This window comes from Mya arenaria, chromosome 6 (assembly GCF_026914265.1).
Source record: "Mya arenaria isolate MELC-2E11 chromosome 6, ASM2691426v1".
NCBI lineage: Eukaryota > Metazoa > Mollusca > Bivalvia > Myida > Myidae > Mya > Mya arenaria.
This window is the reverse complement of record NC_069127.1, coordinates 7,048,842-7,071,881: the sequence shown is the minus strand read 5'-3', so window position 1 is coordinate 7,071,881 and position 23,040 is coordinate 7,048,842. Positions and strand designations below refer to the sequence as shown.

Genomic DNA, 23,040 nt, shown 5'->3' with positions numbered 1-23,040 from the left:
GTTTGTCCTGGAGTTGGTGAGAGTGAATAGTTGATTATTCAAAGTTACAAACAATTTAGATGTACCAAGTAGCTCAAGGGTGTACTATCATCAACAATAAAACACACAATATAGGCACAGTTGTACTTGTATAAATGAAATACAAAAAAAAAAACAGTCATAAATTACGTACATGTGTACCGACCGACCGACCGATCGACTGACTGACTGACTGACCGACCGACCAACCGAAAGTCCGTATTTCTGGAACCAAATGTATAGCTACAGCTGTATGTTGCACAAGAATATCTAAATTATAGCTATATTTGACGGCTCACTGATAGGATACTGCAACTTTGAGCTACTTTATATGACATTACGTAATAAAACTATACTTGGTACAGGATATTGCATTAATTATATATATTATCTGTATCCGTAACTTGATACAAAATTAGATACGAACTTCATTAACTTAACATCCTGCCATTACACTGTTAAGTAGATATTTGCGATATAATCTACATGTTTTCTTTCTTTAATTGTCCTTTAATATGTGTCAATCACCTTAGTATCATAACCAAAAATTATCAAAATCCCAAAACGTAAATTAACACAGTATTTCATGACGGTAAAGCTGGTAGGTAGTTTGTAGTTTCCGATTCGAATAATCAAGAACATATAGTAGATGTTGATATTTAGCTAGCAATTTACATAATTTTCAGTCGGTTATTTGCAACCAATTGATAGTTGGGGATTCAGATTTTGTTAATGTAAAGAAATATCAACTACCAAAAAAGGTAATTGTATATTCAAATCCAAAGCTACCATTGAACTACCTCCCAACTTTATCGTCATCAGTATTTCTTCAATCTGAGTTGAACAAACTAAGGAAAATTTAAAAAAGAATATGAATCACGAATATTCCATTCTAATTCAGTCACCCGTCTTGAAAAAATGTCCAGGCAATTTTCGATTAAGATCTTGTGTTCTGTCTATTTAATTAATTATTCGTTGCCTCGTGGAACTTTTTAGCTCAGTTGTTGTATTTGTCGGCGAAGGGCAGCATACATATATAAATGGGGCCGACCCCAAGGCTTCCGATCAAAAACTGGCAAACGCTTAGACAAAGGAACCTCAGACTTGGTAGGCAGATGATCCCCTATTGAATTTGAGGACATTGGGTCAAAGGTCAAGGTCGTGGTGATCGCGAGCTAAAAAATCCATTTTGGACCAAAAAACTGAAGAATGCTGCCGGGCAGAGGGACCTCAACTTGGTTGGTTTATCATAAATAGTAGATAACCCCTATTTTGTGAGTCAGTCGGTCTAAGGCGAAGATCGTGGTAGCATATATATATATAAACCTGAAAATAATCCGTGTCCGATCAATAACTGAAGAACTACAATACCTCAAACTTGGCAGGCAGGTTGGTCATGCCCAGTAGATTAACCCTATTGGTTTTGAGGTCAGTTTGCCAAAGGCCAAGGTCGTGGTAACCTAGCTTGAGCTGAAAATCCGTTTCTGACCAATAACTGAAAAACGCGGAGGTCCAAGGATCTCAAACTTGGTAGGCAGGTTGGCCATGACCCGCACATACGACCGTATTGATTTTTAGATTATCGGTTAAAGGTTTCACGCTGTCGACAGTTTCAGCACTACCAGCGGATGATACCTAATTATTCTGACGGAAATAGGCTAAATGTGAGTCATGAGCCTGCAGTGTGCTTTTGTAGAACAGTTGATTTTCAATACAGTCAGCTGGACCATAATTCGATAAATTGACCAATCATATATCTGACAGTGAATAATGGATACTCGCATTTCAAGGCTGTTAACATTTACCTACATCATTCACTTAAAACTTTTGCAGTGCAAGTTATCTTGATTCTAATCATTCATTCACCATGTTTGTTTGTTTCAAACTTGCCGAATTTATAAATACATGTAAGACAACGTACACGGCATTAATTCAATGCCTGTTCTTTTTTAAATATAGGTCCGTGACATGTTCAATAAATACAGATAATATACATTTGTATACAAAAGGCAAATGGACCAGCACCTAAGCGGTTCCGGGGGGGGGGGGGGGGGGGGGCATCTGTACCCCACTTTAAACCGTCCAAGTTAACTTGCTTTATCAACTGGTTCCGAGGGACAGGCGCAAGTCAAAAGGTTACGCCCCATCTAAAGTCCAATCATATGATTGGATATGTTATGTTATGATATCTTAGGGGGCCGCACCTGTACGTTCAGATACAAAGTCTGAACAAACAACTCGGGACACTTGTATCGTCTTCTCAAATGTGCTTATACATATATGTATAGATAATTGATAACTAATTGAGGTTTTATATGACAGATAAGTTATATATATATATATATATATATATATTTTAAACTTGATAGCCACCACGTACGGTCCCATAGATATAACATGGACTTTTTGTACGCTCATCTTTATGGTGCTTTTTCTAATTATTTCACTCATATTCTTAATTATATCTTCATACATGTACAATAAATATTGGCCGGTTTAAATGCACCCTTTCCGGGACGTAATGTAAAGCAAGTCAAACTGTTTCCAAGATTTTAATCCAATAGCTGAAAATATTCCTTGTCCCATAAATGAACTCCGGATATGTGAGAGCGAAAATGTAAAAACTCCTATCTTCAGTATCTGGAACAATAGCTTCCAGTTCATATTCAATAGTGATCATAAATTGTATTTGTGTATTGGGTACATTTGAAATGGAAATTTTCCGTCAGTATACTTTTACATTCATGAATGCCCCACTTGCCCTTCTATTTATTAAAAGCATTTAATATTAACATTTATACAATTTATGAAACGTAAACATTCGTTCATGCATGGTCAAATGAAAGATCGATTAAGATTAATATCGTATGTTGGGCCGGGTTTAATTTAATCACAAACCTATATCCGTCATATAATTTAATAAATTATGGTACTGTAGGCTAACCTTGGCTAAGTAACGAGCTCGCACTTGTAGGTCACACAAGATGGCTGCCTCCAGTGAGAGTACGTTTTTTGAAGGGACAGAAAAGCTGCTGGAGGTCTGGTTTTCTTCAACTAAAGAATCAGAAAAACCGGACTTAAGAACAGTTGAAATGTACGTTTTATTTTTATTATAATTTATTTGAAAAAGTTTTCATGCACTTTTATCACGTAATTTCGCGATGGAGGAGGTAGATATCTTTTTAACATTTTATGTTCTTTTATCGTTTGCGCATACCATTTTTCTTGCATGTGGTAGCAAATAATTATGCCAATATTCACAAGCAATTATTGGCGATTGTAGGTGGATTACAGAGACTAATAAGTTTTATGAGGCAGTTGACACTTCAGTTGATCTAACACTGTCAATAGTCTAAAATTATAGATGTGTCAATCCAATCGCTAACATCTAAATCGGTTTGTGCAAAAACCGGGGATGTTTTGAAAAAATATTGAAATTGTATTAAGTGAAGTATTTTATGGTTAAAATTGATCATAAAGGTTTATATTCATATTTTACCATGTAAGTGAAAAGTTATTTTGCACAAAACAAGCATTTAATGCATTAAAACACATTATTTACCTTTCCAATAAAATGAAAGTTGACTGACACAGACAACAATTATGTCAAGCGGAACAACTCGACCCAATCGTAATAACTCGGCCACCTCCGACAAGCATCGAGATAGACCTCGTAAATACAATCGTAACAACTCGGCCATGGCCGAAATGTTACGATTGTTTAAAAATTGTGCCCTGAAGCCTTGCAGGTGCCCTTCATGTATATAGCGCTTTGTTTTGACAGCAAGAAATGAAAAAAACCCTTCAAACTCATAATTATTCGTAGGATATGACATTTTTATGTATGGAACTGATATAAAATAACATAATCTGGTAATATTTCTTGTTTTTATGATATTTTTTAGATGTTAAATGCTTTAACCCGGAATCCCGATCGGAATAACTACCCACTTTTGATACTAAACAATTTGTACGTGAAGGATTTGCCATATCAAAAAACGTAAAAAATCTGTAAACGTACAATTATTTGGGTTAACACTGTCAAATTCCTAATGCCAAAAACAGCTGATCAATTACTGCAGTTATTACCATAGGCACCCTTTGTTTCTCTAAGTAGTCATTGAAATAATCAAATTGAACCAATTTTCAGATTTGCTAGCAAATAGATTGACTGATTTATATTTAAATTAACAACTTTAAGAATAAGTTGTTGTCTTTGAGACACAATGTTGAATCTGATCTATAATCAAGTGAAAGTTTTTCTTTTCCACATGCAATTTTATAGGGTTAATACACTTTATTCAGGTCGTTACCACTGCAAAGGCCTGCAAAATGGTTTACAGCCCGAGTGCCTAGCATGATTTTAAGTGCCTTTGCAGATGGTAACGACCGAAAAAAGGTGTATTATCGTTTTTATTGCATAAAATACACAAAAGATTAAGTTTTGTGTTTAAAAAATCTGTTAAATGTCACGAAAATGCAAAAACAGTAAGTTCAAAATATCTTCTATAACAGGTACTTGTGTGACGTCATTAGCGATGCCATTGAAAAGGTTTTTCATTAAGCTTGATAAGGGCAGCAACATAACACGACAGTTGCATTTTTGCTTCAACGCCATTTTTTCAGTATTCAGTCGATTAGAAAGTGGTTTTTTTTTTAGAAATTTACTGGATTACTTGGATTATTTACACACAATACCTATCGGGTAAAACATTAATTACCGATATATTCCTACTTTAAGATTTATATGTTTTGGCAACTAATTTAAATCGGAAAAAAATGATAAAAATGTTCTGGATAAAATGTGCAGCATCTTCTGCATCAGAGAAAAAATATTTGAAAACTCTTTGTTCATTGCATATGACGTAATGGACTTATGTCAATATAAGTCGTTAGTTCTGAATAAAATTGACAGATATATAACTAAAGTTGGGAAGAGTTAAACGTTTTAGACTAAAGTTAGTGCTTTAAAGCAAACAAATAATCAAAACAACTGCAGAAAGTATTTTCTAGTAAACACACATCTGCTTGCCAGGAAAAGACAACTCAAAAGAAAATAGGTAAATTAAATGTGGTTTATTTCATTTCATTAATGTTTATATACAGCTATATATGCTGAAATATGTTTTTGTGCAAAAGTTTGCATCGTTGACCCACTTTCGGTCAGAAACCAGGTCGCTCAGCGTCCATTTTTATGATGCAGACCCTGATAGTGCATATGTAAAACCAAAAGCCGGTCATTAACGGCACATGAATTGATAGTGCATATGTAAAACCAAAAGCCGGTCATTAACGGCACATGAATTTACTGAATAAAGCCCAGGTTTTTACGTTTTAGCACATCACAATAATGGACCGAAAACACACATTTTATGCAATAATATAAATTAATGTTAGCAATATAGCACTTATAATTAGGTTATTAAATGTGACTCATGCTACAAAAAAGTCTTCTATTTTTAGAACTTTCCCCGTCAGAAACCAAAATCAGAACATTCATAGGTATTATAATTGGCCCAAGGTTCACCAAAAGCTTGAAAAAAGACATTCATTGGTTAAAACCTCATGAAAGCATATTATCATTGGTTCTAAAAACATATAATCATTAGCTTCTAAAAACAGAATGAATATTAATCTAATAATGAGAAAAATTAAAACCTGTTTGAGAAACCAAAAATTCTATGTTAGGCTGATGGAATCTAGATGAGCTCATCCTGCCAAGTATGGTTGACAACTTTTTTTTAGGTCTGTTCAACATGTTCTGGATATCACTAGGATGCTGATCTGAAATCATTTTTAGCTTGACTATTCGAAGAATAAGGAGAGCTATACTACTCACCCAAGCGTCGGCGTCACCCCTTGGTTAAGGTTTTGCGTGCACATAGGTTAATATCTCAGCAACTACTTGAGGTATTGCATTGAGACTTGATACAATGGTACTCAACCATCCAACCTACTCAATAAAGTTGGATAACTCTAGTTTGCATTTAATGCAAAAAATAGCCTTAGGCCTTTATTATTTGACTTAGAAATTCTGGTTAAGGTTTTGTGTGCAAGCACACATAGGTTAATATCTCAGCAACTACTTGAGGTATTGCATTGAGACTTGATACAATGGTACTCAACCATCCAACCTACTTAATTAACCAAGTTAGATAACTCTAGTTTGCATTTAATGCAAATAATAGGCCTTTATTATTTGACTTATAAATTCTGGTTAAGGTTTTGCGTGCAAGCACACGTAGGTTAATATCTCAGCAACTACTTGAGGTATTGCATTGAGACTTGATACAATTGTACTCAACCATCCAACCTACTTATTTAACCAAGTTAGATAAATCTAGTTTGCATTTAATGCAAATAATAGGCCTTTATTATTTGACTTATAAATTCTGGTTAAGGTTTTGCGTGCAAGCACACATAGGTTAATATCTCAGCAACTTCTTGAGGTATTGTATTGAGACTTGATACAATGGTACTCAACCATCCAACCTACTTAATTTACCAAGTTAGATAACTCTAGTTTGCATTTAATGCAAATAATTGCCCTTTATTATACGACTCAGAAATTCTGGTTAAGGTTTTGCATGTAAGCACACATAGGTTAATATCTCAGCAACTACTGGATGAATTGCATTGAGACTTTATAAATTGGTACTCAACCATCAAATCTACTTAAATAACCAAGTAAGATAACTCTAGTTTGCATTAAATTCAATTATGGCCCCTTTTTTATTCAACATAGAAATTCTGCTTAAGGTTTTGCATGTAACCACTTTTAAGACAATGCTTCAGCAAATACATCATGTATTGCATTGAAACTTTACACACAGGCTCCCAACCATTTAACCTTCTCAGTTAATCAAGTAAGGTAACTCTATCTTTCATATTATATAATTTTTGCCCCTTTATTATGCGACTTAGAAATTCTGGTTAAGGTCTTGCATGTTAGCACACATAGGATAATATCTCAGCAACTACTTGATGTATTGCATTGAGACTTTATACAATGGTATTCAACCACCCAACCTATTTGAATAATCAAGTTAGATAACTGTGTTTTGCAAATAATGGCCCTTTATTATTACACTTAAAAATTCTGGTTAAAATTTTGCATGTTACCACATTAATGTTAATATCTCCGCACATCATGTATTGCATTGAAATCTAATCTAACAGTGATCCATGCATGTTTGGCCAAAACGTTTCAATCCTTACACTGAAAAGCGGCGGAATAGTCGAGCGCGCTGTCTCTTTGACAGCTCTTGTTGATTTGTGTTTTCTCCTTCAGTTGATCTGTAAGTGCTCTTTTTCTATATTAAATTGGAATTTCCTTTTTTAGTGGACTGTTATGTGAGTCAGCATATAGATAATGCCACAATGTCCCCGGATATTGTGGTACACTGGAAACTTATAGTTATAGTTGATTTTTCAAGTCCAGCTGCTTATCACCTCTCACAGCTTCATTGATTATTAATATATTACCTAGGTATGCTAAATGGTAATCAATGTTCATGTTTCAGGTCCGAGTGGAAAAAGCTAATGAAGCTTGTGAATTGTGAAATAATCAGCCAGGCAGTGACAGAGGATATGGACGCCTATGTGCTGAGGTAAATAAACCTTCATGTGCACTTCAGCATTGATTTCAGTGATCAGACATTAAGATAACAAATATTTTCAGGGGCGAATATGTTAGAGGCCCAATATAAAGGGGGTAGTCTTTATAAATAGCCTCTCCCTGAGAACTGATTTATTTCATAAATGTTTGTACATCATATTTGTCTTATTATTATGAATAATAACAGCACATGGTCTGAAATAGTGTACATATAATTATGTAACTATGAAAATGAACAATTCAATTTGAGTTAGAGCTGTACATATACCATGTAAATTTTCCTTTTTGGTGATGTTAAAAAATGCATTTTGGAAAAATATAGACTAGATTGCTTTAGGAATGGGTATTTGCCCCAACAAATTGTTAAAAAAAAGCCAGTGGCAGCTGGAAACGTGTTTGGTAAAAATGACAGAAGATCATATCTTTAGCAGGTCTCATTATTCTGCCTAAAGTTATTTGTAGATGACTTTAAAACAAATATTCCAAAGATAATGTCTTTACATGTGAAAGATGTTTTAATTCATTTCAGTGAGAGCAGTATGTTTGTCACTGAACGCCGATTCATCCTTAAAACGTGTGGGACCACCACGCTGCTGAATGCCATTGAACCGCTCCTGAAACTGGTCAAGGAAAAATGTGGTTTTGACTCTGTCGCTGTAAGAATGATTTAAGTTGTTTTGTAAATTTTGAAAATGTCAAATGACCAAATCGTCAACACTCATGTCTAATATAAGTACAATAAAAAGGCTCTTTTATTGTTTTTTAATGGATTTAAGAAAACGTTTCTGATATTCATAATATTTTTTCATTAAGCCGAAATAGGAAACAAAACTTTTTCATAGACCCAGTAGATACATTTATGATGTTGTTTTAATAACCATGAAAAGGTTATCATAAGAAATGGTCATAATTTATTGCTTTCAAAAAATAAAGTGTGAATTTTGTGTCTGTACACATAAGTAGGGATTGTGTTACAGATGCACTATTACTCCCAAAGGGGATTTACCATATTTAATACAATTGTTTTAATTTACCAAAAAGTATTAATAAATGTCGAAAACAATGATTCTTATGAAGGATACTGTGTTAAATTTGAAAGAAATGTGCAGAAAACACGGAATTTCTACCTTATGAGCTGATATTATATCACAGTAAATCTTTTAGCATTCACCAATCATTTAATATTTTTGTGTTTTCAGCTAATAAATACACAGTTATTTACTTGTTATCAGTAATTGATATTTTCCATAAATGCATTATTTAGTAAGTAGTTGAAGGTTTATCACTCAAAATGAATGTTTGTTATACATGTATATGTATTGATTTTGAACAAGAGTGTCACTTTAAGTCTTCCGTTTGTCTTAATTACTGTCTGTGTGATTGCAGGACATTTTCTACTCCCGCAAGAATTTTATGCAGCCGGATTTACAGCACCATATCCATCGCTCGTTTGAAAATGAAGTTGTCCATCTTGACAGCATGTTCAAGAGTAAGTGCACATTCATCATTTCATTATGTTTTGTTTTGCAAAGACTGCCCTTAGGTCAGTTTAATTGATAGTTGTTCATGTGGACACTTTTGCGTAATCCCTGTCATTGGGAGAGCCAAGATTTCCCTTTTATGTATTGTTTTTAGCTCGACTATTCGAAGAATAAGGAGGGCTATACTACTCGCCCCAGCGTCGGCGTGTGGTTAAAGTTTTAGGGCAAGTTGGGATTTTCACTTATAAGTCCAATACCCTTCCTTCAATTGACTTAATACTTCACACAGTTGTTCAGGGCCATCACATAAAGAGGTTAGATAACTCCATATTATCCTTTATACAAATTATAGCCCCTGATTGACTATGGAACTTAGGTTAAAGTTTTAGGGCAGGTTGGGATATTTATTAATAACTTCTATACCCTTCATTCAATAGGCTTCATACTTCACAAAGTTGTTCAAGGCCATCACACAATTAGGTTACATTACTCCATATTATCCTTTATACAAATTATGGTCCTTGATTGACTTAGGAACTTAGGTTAAAGTTTTAGGCTCAATTGACTTAATACTTGTGTCATTGTTTGGGCGGGCTGGTGGGAGGGCAGCGTCAATTAAAAGTCACCTTATGTATCAAATTAATTTAACTAGATTTGACATCTAGTGACCAAACTTGGTATATAAGAAGAGGTTGTAGAGACCTTTCATGAGATTGTGTTTGAGTCCCATAGGATCAAGGTCAAGGTTAAAGTTATTATTAATAGAAAATGGTTGGTATTGAATAACTTAGTAAAGTAAGGGTTGACATATTGCGAGCAAACTTATTATATATAAAGAGTTTATAGAGACCTTTCATGAGATTATGTTTTGGGCCCCGAGAGTTATGGTCACTATTTACTTTTTATTTTGATTTTTATTGCTTTGACAGGCACATACATCAATATTGAATTCGCTTCTCAGTCAAAGCAGCGTAGTCGAGCACGCTGTCTCACGACAGCTCTTGTATTGAAGGTTGTTCATGTGGACACTTTTGCGTAATCCTCATCATTGGGAGAGCCAAGATTTCCCTTTTATGTATTGTTTTTTTCATAAGTATTCTGAGTTTCTAGTTACATTTCCAACTTCACCACAATATTATTGCACTTTAATTGTACACAAGTTAACACAGTGGGTGTGTCAAACTGGAAATATCTTTGAAGACATCTCATCAGTGATTTTGGTTTCCTTTTTTCCCAATGTAAACTGGACTGGATGGGGTCATTCATGCATCTCAGCTAGTGAAAACATTGACATGCTTGTGCAGTGATCTTTTTTGGTGCAATTCACTGCCTTCTTAAAGCTGTTTCCCCAAGCAAAAAAGTGTTCATCTTCCCCAAAAATTCATGATATTTTCCCAATTGAATGAATAAAAATCCTGTGAATGTATAAAAAACAATGAATTTATTAAAAAAAAACACTCTTGACAAGACTAGCCCTTTGACAGCATACTGTATGCATTAAAGTAAAACATGTATTCTTGCTATTATATTTTCTATTTAAGCATGATTTTCTATTTTACCCATAGTTGAAAAAAATCCCAAATCGGAGCAGGCAGTGAGAATAATTCCAAAAAAAATCACTGTTGTGAATATTTTTTGATGAAGCCCTTCCTGACCATTGTATGATGCTAGAATGTCTCCACATCTGTTCTCTAACAATATGTGCATACAATCTGTTTAGAATGTTTTGGCTGCAATAGTAAGTTGTTTAGTGTGTGTTGTTTACAATCTCTTACTAGTTTGCTTCTCATATATATTGTATGGTGCACCCAATATTATTTTACAATGAACTGAACAGAACAGAACTGAAAGTGTATTAGAAACAATGATTGTGCCAAAAACAATTAAAAATTCATATTCACAATGGCAATATAAACGTTTTTTAATGAGAAGAGAATGAAATGTACATACTTGCATTTATAAGATATCTGTCAAGTTATAACATTTTCCAGTTTTGATATAAGTATACCGGTACTTACCAAGTTGGTGAACCAAACATGTATTCTCTAAGCACTTAACAAACTACAATTTTTTTGCTGAGTTTGCCAGTGGCAGTAACATGTAGGTAAACACATTTTTAATATCAATATAAAATTGGCATACAAGAATAAAATGGTATTCGCTTACGTAGCCAAATGCCTCGTCATCTAATAAGTGTTGCGCATGAATGGATTAACAAGATTCCCACCGTCCCTATCTACTATATAGCGAAATATTCATATTACAAATACACATTTTCTATCATCTAGGTATATTCATAAATCGTCCTACAATCCCCAATTTCTGGTCTTAACAACGCAATCTACTAGATGCTGTCTATGATTCCATTAGTGACACTATCAAGATATTTTTCATCAACATTAAGATTTTTTTTATTTGGCTGAATGTACACAGTGACATATGAATGTACACAGTGACATATGAATGTACACAGTGACATATGAATGTACACAGTGACATATGAATGTACACAGTGACATAGCATTTATAGTTGCACACCATATACAATGAAATATTTATTGTATTGTATTGTTGAAATACTCAAATGCACATGTATTGATGGTTGTAATACAAGGCAGTCACAGTAGCGAGATAATTCTAGACAGTGTTATGGAACGGTTTCCTAACCCACCATATATGGGACACAGATAGGACTAACTATGATGTCATCACTTCCATAATTGAGTTTTTTCTCCTTTGTGGTTATACTATAAATTTATACATGCACTTTTATATTCATGTAATTCTATATACATGTATCCAGTACTACTTTTTTCATTTAGCTATCTGCTGCAAAATTATGTTAAGTGTCTATGCTGAATTCTACAAAAAGTATTTCATGACATATTTGTTCACATTTTTATTATAATGGCAAGGCCTCAATTTCAACCGGTATTTCATAAAGGTTTTGACACATGATGGTCAAACTAGGTCACCAACTCGTCTTTAAAGTCACATGATTGGTCGGTCCTGATGATATACTGATGCATTAATTTCATTGTTGATTACAGATGGGGCTGCATACTCCTTGGGCCGCATCAACAAGGACTGCTGGTACCTGTACACACTGGACGAGGTGGGAGTGTCACAGCCAGACCAGACTGTCGAAATATCCTTTCTGTTTTCGGTTACCTGGTGTTACAGGTTTACTGTCAAACCATGTTTAATTAAACATGCTTTTTGGGATCTTGCATCGGGCACATTAAAACCTTTTAAATAGATATTTTAACATAGGAATGAGAAACTGAACAAATATCAGTTCACAAAACAAGTTTTTAAGTATGTGAAAAAGCCCAATAGAACTGGTTTCTATGCAGGAAATGGATTTGAGCGTTGCTTTGAGCTTCTTCGCGATCAAGTTCAAATATTCATTAGAATAAAGACATTGCAAATAAGTGTTAATTTGTTGTTAATTGTTTTCCTTGACCTCCTCTCACCTGTTAATGTGGGATCTGTGTCCGAAGAAGATGAAGATCTTCACAAAAGAGGTCAGCAAGGACGGAAAGGAAGCAACCCACGTAAGTCACATGCAACAAGCTGTATACCGAGTAACTGAACCCTTCCTCGTGAATTATAAGAGCGGAGGCAACACAATAAGTTTGATATGTCTAAGATTCAGTGCAGGGCTCATATCTGGTTTAGCAGGCTTTATTCAAATTTATATATATCATCATTTTGCAATTAGTTTGTATATGTTAGAATTGAAATGTATGTAGATTTGATGCTTATTAAGGGACATTGATTTTGCATGAACTTATTTAGATATTATAGTGGATGTAAAACTACTTGTATGCGTAGCTACCCATATAAATGAAAGTTGTAGTAGGAACTAAAAACAAAGCATGTTTTACAAAGCATCACCATCATTGCACTAGGTTACTGTAACCTGTATGACGTAGATCACTCATTTTTACCTCCACTGTATGTGTGCTCTAGTTATTGAGAGCTAGGTGCTTTAAATTTTACACATACCCGGTACCGGGAGGACATAGCACTTAAAAAGTAGACAACACATACAGGTATAAGTAGTCTTTTGCAAGCTCCCTTATGTTTTAAGACAAAGTAAATTACATCTTTAACATAATGTTTCTAACCATTTACAGAGGTCGGGGATAGACAAGATAATCCCAGGAGCCAAGATAGATGACTTCCTGTTCGACCCATGCGGGTACTCAATGAATGGGCTCATGCCGGAGGGCAAATACATCACTATTCATGTGACGCCCGAGCCCAATTGTTCCTACGTGAGCTTCGAGAGCAATGTGCCGCAGGTTTGTTTAATGTAGTACTGACTTTCTGTATGAACCCTACTCCATGAACAGGCTTTTGCCAGAATACTTATGCATTATTATCCAACAGTTACTGTTCCGAGGTCAGAATATCGGTCTTAAACTTAATCAGATTTAAATTTCTTGATGTTAAACTTTACATTTGGAGTTTTACGATGCATATCTGCTGTTTTAGATTTCAGTCATTCAGGATATTCATTAAAAAGCAATTGCATTGAAGAAAACCTTTTTCATTTCCAGGAGTCTTACAATGAGCTGGTGATGAAGGTTCTGGAAACATTCAACCCGGGCAAGGTCCTCATGACCATATTCGCGAACAAGGTAATGGCAAGCTTTCAACTATTGACTTTGGGCAAAAGGCATCTATTTATTTTGTACATACCTTTTTTCTTCTGACAGGGTCAATCAAGGTCACGTGCATTCATGCAAGTTTCAGGGGTCAATCAAGCTCATGTGCATCCATGGATGTTTCAGGGGTCAATCAAGGTCATGTGCATTCATGCATGTTTCAGGGGTTAATCAGGGTCATGTGCATTCAAGTATGTTTCAGGTGTCAATCAAGGTCATGTGCATTCATGCAAGTTTCAGGGGTCAATCAAGGTCATGTGCATTCATGCATGTTTAAGTGGTTCATCAGGGTCATGTGCATTCAAGCATGTTTCAGGGGTCAATCAAGGTGATGTGCATTCATACATGTTTTAGGGGTCAATCAAGCTTAAGTTCATTCATGCATTTTTTAAAGGTCAATCAAGCTGATGTGCATTCATGCAAGTTTCAGCAGTCATTCAAGCTCATGTTCATTCATGGATGTTTCAGGGATCAATCAAGCTATTGGTTCTGGGGTCAATCAAGCTTTTGGTTCAGGGGTCAATCAAGCTATAGGTTCAGGGGTAAATTAAGCTTTTGGTTCAGGGGTCAATCAAGCTATTGGTTAAGGTCAATCAAACTAATGTGCATTCATGGATGTTTCCAGGGTAAATCAAGCTAAAGGTTCAGGGGTAAATCAAGGTTATGTTTATTCATGGATGTTTCAGGGGTCAATCAAGCTCAAGTGCTCTCATGCAAGTTTCAGGGGTCAAACGAGCTCATGTGGATTCATGGATGTTTCAGGGGTCAATCAAGCTATTGGTTCAGGGGGGTCAATCAAACTCAAGTTCATTTATGAATGCATGTTTCAGGGGTCCAAGCTAAATTGCATCTGTGCATGTTTTGGGAGTCAATCAAGCTTAAGTGGTCAATCATGCTAAAGTGCATTCCTGCATGTTTCAGGAATCAATTGCAAGTCAGAGCCACAAGGATCTGGACGCTGTGCTGGACGAGGGCCAGTACAGTCGCGTGGACCACCAGTTCTGTATGTTCAAGAATTACAACCTGACATACACATACTTCACCCGGCCTGTCATCTAGGGGTACGAAAACAGAGGCGATTGGTCAAGCTGCATAATACGCGAGTCGGATGTCAGGGACGTATTGTCTGCAAAATGTAGGGTTATCAATGTGGAGAAATCTTCTCAGAAAAATCTTCCTGTCTTTGTTGCTCTGGAAGATTCTGTTGAAGATACAAGTTCTTCTCCTATAATCTTGAAAGATTTAAAGAACTGTACATCAGTCAGTATTAATATGTTGGTGACCTCTGACCTGTGTAAAGTATGCGCTGATCGACCCTCTGTTGACTATTTCAGTCAATGTTTTGTACCGTTATCCTTCCTTCGAAAATTAGGTATCTTTTATTTACTCAACTATCTCTCTGTTGTTAAAATTGTTTTCCTTTGGATATCTACAAAAATGAGACAAAAGTATAGGTTTTCCTCCTTTGCAGTGACAAGAAAGTGCAGATAATAAGGCTTATAGGTGCTGGGATATTTACTCTTATAATTTGCTTTGTTTAAAAAGCTCTGCAGTTAAATGGCTCGTCCAAATCTTATCAACGAATGTATTGCACCATCATAAATTTAAACCACTTTTTAAGAGTAACCATTAATGATAATTATCTAAAAACATTTTTAGCTCGTCTGTTTTTCGAAGAAAAAAAGTCGAGTTATTGTGATAGCCTTGGCGTCGTCGGCGTCGTCTGCGTCTGCGTCTGCGTCTGCGTCGTCGTCGTCGTCCAAAAACTTTAACCTTACCTCATAACTCAGACGAGCGTTGGCACCCACTCCGCGGTGCTCTTGTTATTAGATTTATGATCTTTCAGTTAAAGAAAATTTGGTTTTACAACTAAACGTTTGAATTTATTTGTAACACTGACTTCGATCTAATGCTATTTCGTCATACACTTGTTGATAACAGGACCCATCCCCCTGTGTTTTGTTCTAAAAGCACTTTTTGCCATACAAAGATATAAATAGACGACATGATAGGTTAATTTATTAAACACATTTTTTCATGAGTTTTATGCGTTAAAGTTTTAAAAGTTTGTTAAGTTTTGGTATTTGATTATTAATTTTTGAGTCATTGTATCTATGTATGTTTTTCAATTGTTTTTCCACTAAGTGGTTATGCATATTGACCCCACTTGGAATCCAGCTAATGTCCAGGGGTCGACACTAAGTCTCTTTCCCGGGGATCATTAATGGACACCAACAGTTGAAATCAAGTGTTCTTTCCTGAAGTCAGGTTTCCCACCGACACTGAATTGTCCTTTTAAGTTTTACCAAATTTTCACATATATTACTATTACTTCTATGACTATAACATTGCTGTCCTGAGGAAATATATGACATGTAGGTTTTGGTGTCTCATGAAATTTGGTGTCAGGGCCCAATTTCTGGTAACTTCTTCAGTCCCTTATAACAGGATTAAGCTAAGCTTGCTATTTTTGTTTTTCAATAATTTGTGTAATATTAACTTCTTAACTTTTTATACTTTCGATAGGAATTAAATTTATGATTAACACTATAAACCATTTTCCTTTCATAAAAATTCAATTTAAGTATGTATTTTAGCTAATTGAAATAAGCCTATTAAGCTTAAGAAGTTTCGAGAAATCTGGGCCTGAGAATCCTGGGACCTTTAAAGTGTTGAACGCTAATTATTGTCATTTGTTTGAAAAGTACACAGTCCTCTTGAAGTCCAATGCAATGTCAGTGAGATCTAACATCTATCAGATTATTAATTCACTTATTACCTTGAAAATAATGTATAAGTTTTAGTTTTGGTAAATACTCCTGTTACTTATATAGGTCTGAAACGAAAATAATAATAATAATAATAAAAGTAATAATATCATTTAACTAAGGCTATTGCTTGCTATAGCTAGTGCCTGAATTACTAACTCTGTCCATTTGATCATGCATACTGTTGAGAATTTACCATCAACATTATCATGATATAAGCAGCTGTTTTTGTAAAATATATTTTTTCTCCCATTGTTATTTGCATACTATTTTTTATTGTTTTAAGAAAGAGATTACAAAGAACACAATATATTTTAGAAAGAGCTAAAAAAAATAGAATACAAAATTGTATTCAAATCATTCATTTCATCTCAAGACAAAAATGTGGCCATAAAGAAACATTGATTACAGGTTTTAAATTTTCAAGCCTTCACCCTTGGAAGGTTTTTTGCCTTGTTGAAATGTTGCTTTTTATATGTTTTGTACTGAAGGCCACAATTTTCATTGGAAGTCTTGTACCTATTTTGGAACTTGAGCCCATTTTTAGGGGGTAACATACATGTACTACCAAACTTCCTTCAACGGAAGCCCTGTACTTTGTGCATATTGAATTGTAAGGAATGTATTTAGTATTTGTTCTTCTTATAAACAAATATGTCTCAATTATATCTACTAGTTAAAAACCACCGTGCAATTTGTGATTTAATGTTTATATCATAACATGTATTTTTTAGCTTTCATGCATTAAATTTTAAGACTTCATGCAGTATTGAGATGGGTATTGTACATTTAGTCTTGGACATAGGCATTTTAGAACTAGTGCCCCTTAATCAATCTCAATAGTTTTGTCTCATATTTTTATATTTAGAATAAAATTATTGATGAGAAGCATATTTATATTTGTATGTTTATGTTTGTATTACTTTCTTGTTCTGATTTGGTTCCTTTAGAACAATTTACACTGGATTATTTCATTACATTTTACAATTACAAGGATATTTTCGCATGCAAATTTTGTAACAAATAATTTGAACTGTATTCATCTGGTTTGTTAACATAGTAAGGGCATTTCAAAGGCAAATTCTTAATTTTGACCTGTGTATTTGTTATTGATTGCGAAAAAATATTGGTAGCATTATTGGGCCTCTTCATGGCGTTTTATTAACCTTCTTAAAACATGTCGTGAAAATGAGAGAACCTTTTAGCGCATGTTTTTTTAAAAAAATAAACAACTTCTGAAATTTTAACAAATTCTTTCAGAAAAAAAAATTGTGTTTGTAAAGGTCATCCTATAAGATCATCTGACAGCATGGTGTAGTAGATAGGATCTTGAAATGATCCCTGTTCGATCTTTGCTGGTCTAACTTTTTTTTTTCTTCTATTCTATGAATTGTTTCATTACGCTACAACATATCACATTGATTAAAAAAATCTGATATACACGTGATTACATTGAACTACAGGTAATACACGTGAGTACATGGAACTACAGGTAATCGGCCTTAAAGGCGATAAGATTGCTCTTCTTACAAATCAGTTGCTTAAAAGGGGAAATATAGGGCTTTGAAGTTGTGCTGTTGTAATTGTTTTAGATTTTATTTTTGTTTAAATATGTACATTACATGCTTGCATTATTTCTATTGTAGTAAATTCTGTACATTTTCTTGTCGATTTGCGTATTTGGTGATGCTTGTCACATTTGAAATGTTGGTTTATGTCTTAAACAAATCCAAAGATTCTTTTTGTGAAAGACACCCATATATAAGACCTTTTCAACCATTTTAATAAACTTTGAACCTAACATTGTCCATTGTGATGTGACACACCCTAGAATGAACCAATACAATTACAGTTTTCCCATCACACATACTTGCAGTCATCGTCAAATGCTTTTCCAGAAAAAACTACTTATCCTGGTATTTTATTTAAATCTGACGACAGAAAGAATACCATGGTCAGTGAAAATAGTTTGTGAACGTTGTTCCTTGTTTTAGTGTAACTTTTTCAGAATCTTCTAAAAATAACACCTATGGTGCAATTAACTTTGCAACATATTCTGAGCGGCATTTTTATTACATTCAAAACTTGCTATGTCGAGGTCATTGAGACCTCGGGAAATACTTTGAGATAACGAACATTCGATAAATCTAAGAGTACTGAAAGAGTACAACTTATGCACCAGTCAATTGTTACCACGGCCCCCCAGGTCCGGGGGTATGCCGGGGATAGCCGGGGAATTGGGCCGTGTTTTTACCTTTCAGGTGGCCCCGCAGTGCCGGGTGAATGCGGTGGTTTTGTCTTCGCGCAAAATACAGCGGGGAATTTGCCTTACCTAGGCTCCCTGGGGTGCGGGGGCATTTGGCAGGGATTTGACCATCAGTTCGTCACCGTAGGGGGGAGATTTTACCCGGGGTTGGCTGGACCAAAAGTCAAAGTCCCAGCTATTCCTCGGACCTGGGGGGGGGGGGCGTGGTTACAATTGACTGGTGCATTAACCGAAGAAAGTTCGACATAACCAGAAAATCGTGATAACATAGTTCGATATAGCGAGTTTCAACTGTATCCACATGGTCACTCGATCAGTCAAACCAATTATGTTCATATTACTCCAGTTTTAATTGAGCATTCATTTTATTTTCAAGTAGAGAGACGGCCTTGTCTAACTGAAATGTCATAACGAGTTTACTTGTTTTGCCCATCATTTGTAGATCTCCGTGTGACACCATAGATAATGCAACAAGGTTTTTAGTGCTATGTTCATTTTGCTTCATATACGTTTTCTTATCAATATGCGTCATAAGAACAACGGCGCCACTATCACCATACTGTGCAAAACAAGTTTCTTCAACGACAGCTGTGGCACCTTCCATTTCGTGCACTGCCATCAAGCCACCTTCAGAAAGATTCGTGTCTGCCTCACTATCAATCCAAATCAGATAATCGTTATCTGTTTCCCCGGAGCATGACTTTGGTATAAGGTTTATAGACGCTATTGTTCCGTAAGTGAGACCTGTTTTTGCCCCATATTTATAAACGTGCTCACCCACGAGACCTTTTCTATCGCCAGAGTAATACTCAGACGGTTTTGTTTTGTTAGTTGTGTCTCGAAGCTGCCTTATGGCTTCATGTTTCATATATGTATCAACTTTACACAGGGCACAATCCACCAACATCGCATCAGGTGATTGAAATATTACATCAGATGGGGAATTGTGCCCAAGAAACACCAAATAATTTGGATTCTCAGACGAATACATATAAGCTTCCGAACTTTTCTGCATATGTCCTTTTCTAAAAAGCACATGGGCACAGGTCATGGCATATAATGTTGAGTCTGAAGATAAAAAACATCCTAATGTTCCTTCACGAAATGTATCTTGATCTTCTAAATCACAAGTCTGAATTGGCTGGCCCGTTCCATACCCTGGCACGTCTGTGGCAGGTTTTAAAGCAAGATTTTTTGCTTCAATTTCATGTTTGAGATGATGTGGTCTGGCAAATTCAGGCAGCTTGTTTGAAACATATTCTATGACGTAAGAATTGGATGACGTTACTCCATACTTTTGCAAGACGTTCTTTATTTCTTGCTGTGTATTATGTCTTACCGAAGATTTTCGGTAAAACCCTGAACGATCTTTTGATTCACGGGATGATTGATTATCAATCTCTTTCCTGTTTTCATTCAACCGATCATCTACTCTAGCCTCACTCGTTTCAACATCCGTTGCTTTTTCACCATGTGTGCTTTCGACATCGACAAATACAGCGATTTTATCATAAACGTTTCCAATCATCAACACGTGCTTGATTCTGAAATGGCAGAATTAAAACATAGATCATGATGATATACAATGAAATTTGTGATACTAGTAGTATGCGTTTTATCAGTATGAATAATTTAGTAAGTATTATGTGGTAAACTTAATATGTATGTGAAAAACTACAGAAAAACCTAAAAGCTAAACTTTAAATGTCATACCTTAGTAGCTCTTTCTTCAATTGTGGTGGAATACTTCGGACTCTGGTCGTTAAATTAAATTCTCCTGTGATTGTTCTCTCCAAGCATCTTTCTACTTCAAACAAGAGTTTTTCTAAAGTAGTATATAAAGACATCGCAGTCTTTGTTATCTTTTGTAAATTGAGAATATTTCCTTCTTGTTGGATTAAGATATCCATAGTCAATTTTTGTACAGACTTTCGTACCGACATAAAGTGACGGGGATAACCATCAATGTGTGTGCAATCAATGACTCTTTTCCTCAAATCTTCAGTTAGAGTGCCAACAAACTTACTTTCGTAATCGAATTCTTCTACAATATGCCTGACTGTTTCAGCTGATACTCCATGTTTGTCTGACAGAAATGGAAAAAGGAGACAGTTTGCAAAACGAGTATATGTCTTTTGAAATATATCCTTCTTACATTCATCCTTCGTGTCACAGTCATTGTCTATATCCTTTTCAATGACAGATTGGGCATCATATAAATATGTTGCCAAAACAACCGTAATGTTACTTTCCTCAACCAATTCCTCAATTGTATCAATACCTCGTGTAATTGGGGCTTTTCCAATAAAGTTCAAAATAAATTCTTGAAGTAAACTGAAGCCGGTCACAAGCATTGTTTCCAAAGTCATTGATATTTGAAACATCAATTCTTTTCTTTTTAAAGAAACCTGCACTACATTCGCCTTTGTTTCAATACTCTCTAGTTGACTCATAATACTCTCCTTTTCGATCTCAGTTAAATCTGAATCAAAGGCCAAAAATATGGACATGTCCTTTTGTACAGGAACTTGTTTCAGCTCATGGACAATTTCATTGAAGTCCTAGAAAGTGAGAAAAACACACACAATTTATTTATCATAAACATATTCTGACAAATAATGACATGTTAGAAAGTCACATTGACTGATCTTGAATCTCACATTTTAGGTCTGGTCTGCTAAAGATGGTGCTAAGGATCATCGTCAATGTTGCACTTTCTCTGTCATTTGACAATCTATATCAAACCGAGACTTCTTTTCGTACTTCAGATGTATAAGAAAAGCTTTTATGGAGTCGGAATTGTATATCATATGTTACGAGAGTTGTCATTTTGAAAACAAGCAGTATATTCATTTGCTGCGGGAATATGATTTTGATTGCTTAACATAAAAGCTTCTGTACTTATTGTCTACTCAATTAAAAGTACATATCATAGGGTTCATTTGAAAATGGTTGTATCCGTAAAGTTGATCAAAATGTATATATATATATTGAAGCTACACATGTCAATTGTCTTTTTATGTGATTGACCCTATTTTTTGAAAATTATTTGGGATAATTCTGCTTTCTTTAGTAACATAAAAAGATTACCTTCATGTCAGCAAAAAATATTTTGACTTCATGACCCGATAGGGAGGAGTTTTCCAACGTTGCTGCTTTGGTCAGTTGTAATTTGTGATCGGCCTTGCAACCCTCTGTGTTAATTTCATCAGCTCCAGGGTTGTGGTAAAGAAACTCTTTGTAAGGTGGAACCTCTTTTCCGTGTAGGGTAAACTTGATGTCACAATCGAACATGGTAACCAGTGACTGTAACCTATCCAATGTCTGTCTGTATGTGACACCATGAAAACGTTTTGGAAATGCGCCTGCAATACGCATTGTTAAAAAATATAAATTATTTTAACCATAATTTAACTATACCTTGAATATAACGAAGAATCAGTATATCACCTGGGATTCGTTAAGTTAAACCGTTTCAATTTGATTAATCGATGTGTACGGAGCGGCCTTAACTTTTCTTAAAACCTTAAAAAGCCACATTGGTTTCCAGGGCTGATATGTTACCGGTTGTCATGCAGTAAGTACCGGATGTTTCTAACCGAGATAATAATATTGATACACAGTTTCACGACCAAATACTATAGACATTTATAGTGACCAACAATAAATTAATGTTATAAATGTTGATTAAAATCGGAGGTAATAAGACCTTACCTATCAATCTCTTGAATCTCGGAAAAATATCCTTTAAGCGAGTGTGGAAATATTCCGGCCTCGGGTAGCAACGTAAAGGCCAGTAATGTGTTTCTTGTTGATAAGCGTCCATTTTATTATTGTTGTATAATTCACTTAAATTATTTTAAACGGTATTTTCATATGTATCTGTAACTTGTCTAATCGTATTTAAATCCACTAATGTTCTTATCAAGCAGGCGAAAAAACACAATGAAACAATCCTTGTTCTCAAAATGACTCATATATCACATGAGTAGGATATGAGATAATCAGCTATTTAAGCTTATAATGGGAATCCTAACCATAATATACATGATTTTCTAAACATAGGTAATATGATAGTTTACGAATACATCATATTGCTAAATTTACCCTTTTCACGGTTGCGCCAGATTGGGATGATTAAGTATCTTTTAAACTTCAACTGAACAATAACTGATACCGAATACCACACTCAGTCTTTATATACTAAGGATAT

The 23,040-nt window shown here is 35.0% G+C and overlaps 2 protein-coding genes across 2 annotated transcripts; one reads left to right on the top strand and one right to left on the bottom strand.

The window, feature by feature from the left end:
- Positions 1 to 2,956: 2,956 nt before the first annotated feature.
- LOC128238155 (S-adenosylmethionine decarboxylase proenzyme 1-like) lies at positions 2,957 to 18,362 on the top strand. The gene is made up of 9 exons (XM_052953754.1): positions 2,957 to 3,112; positions 7,542 to 7,628; positions 8,166 to 8,292; positions 9,023 to 9,125; positions 12,168 to 12,265; positions 12,594 to 12,674; positions 13,260 to 13,427; positions 13,686 to 13,766; positions 14,715 to 18,362. The coding sequence occupies exons 1-9, from the start codon at positions 3,003 to 3,005 to the stop codon at positions 14,850 to 14,852; spliced, it is 993 nt and encodes a 330-aa protein (XP_052809714.1). The 5' UTR covers positions 2,957 to 3,002; the 3' UTR covers positions 14,853 to 18,362.
- On the bottom strand, positions 18,219 to 22,802 carry LOC128238154 (uncharacterized). Its single transcript, XM_052953753.1, has 4 exons — positions 22,542 to 22,802; positions 21,918 to 22,192; positions 20,541 to 21,388; positions 18,219 to 20,371 (listed from the first exon to the last, which is right to left on the bottom strand). The coding sequence occupies exons 1-4, from the start codon at positions 22,651 to 22,653 to the stop codon at positions 19,165 to 19,167; spliced, it is 2,442 nt and encodes an 813-aa protein (XP_052809713.1). The 5' UTR covers positions 22,654 to 22,802; the 3' UTR covers positions 18,219 to 19,164.
- Between the last annotated feature and the right edge of the window lie 238 nt (positions 22,803 to 23,040).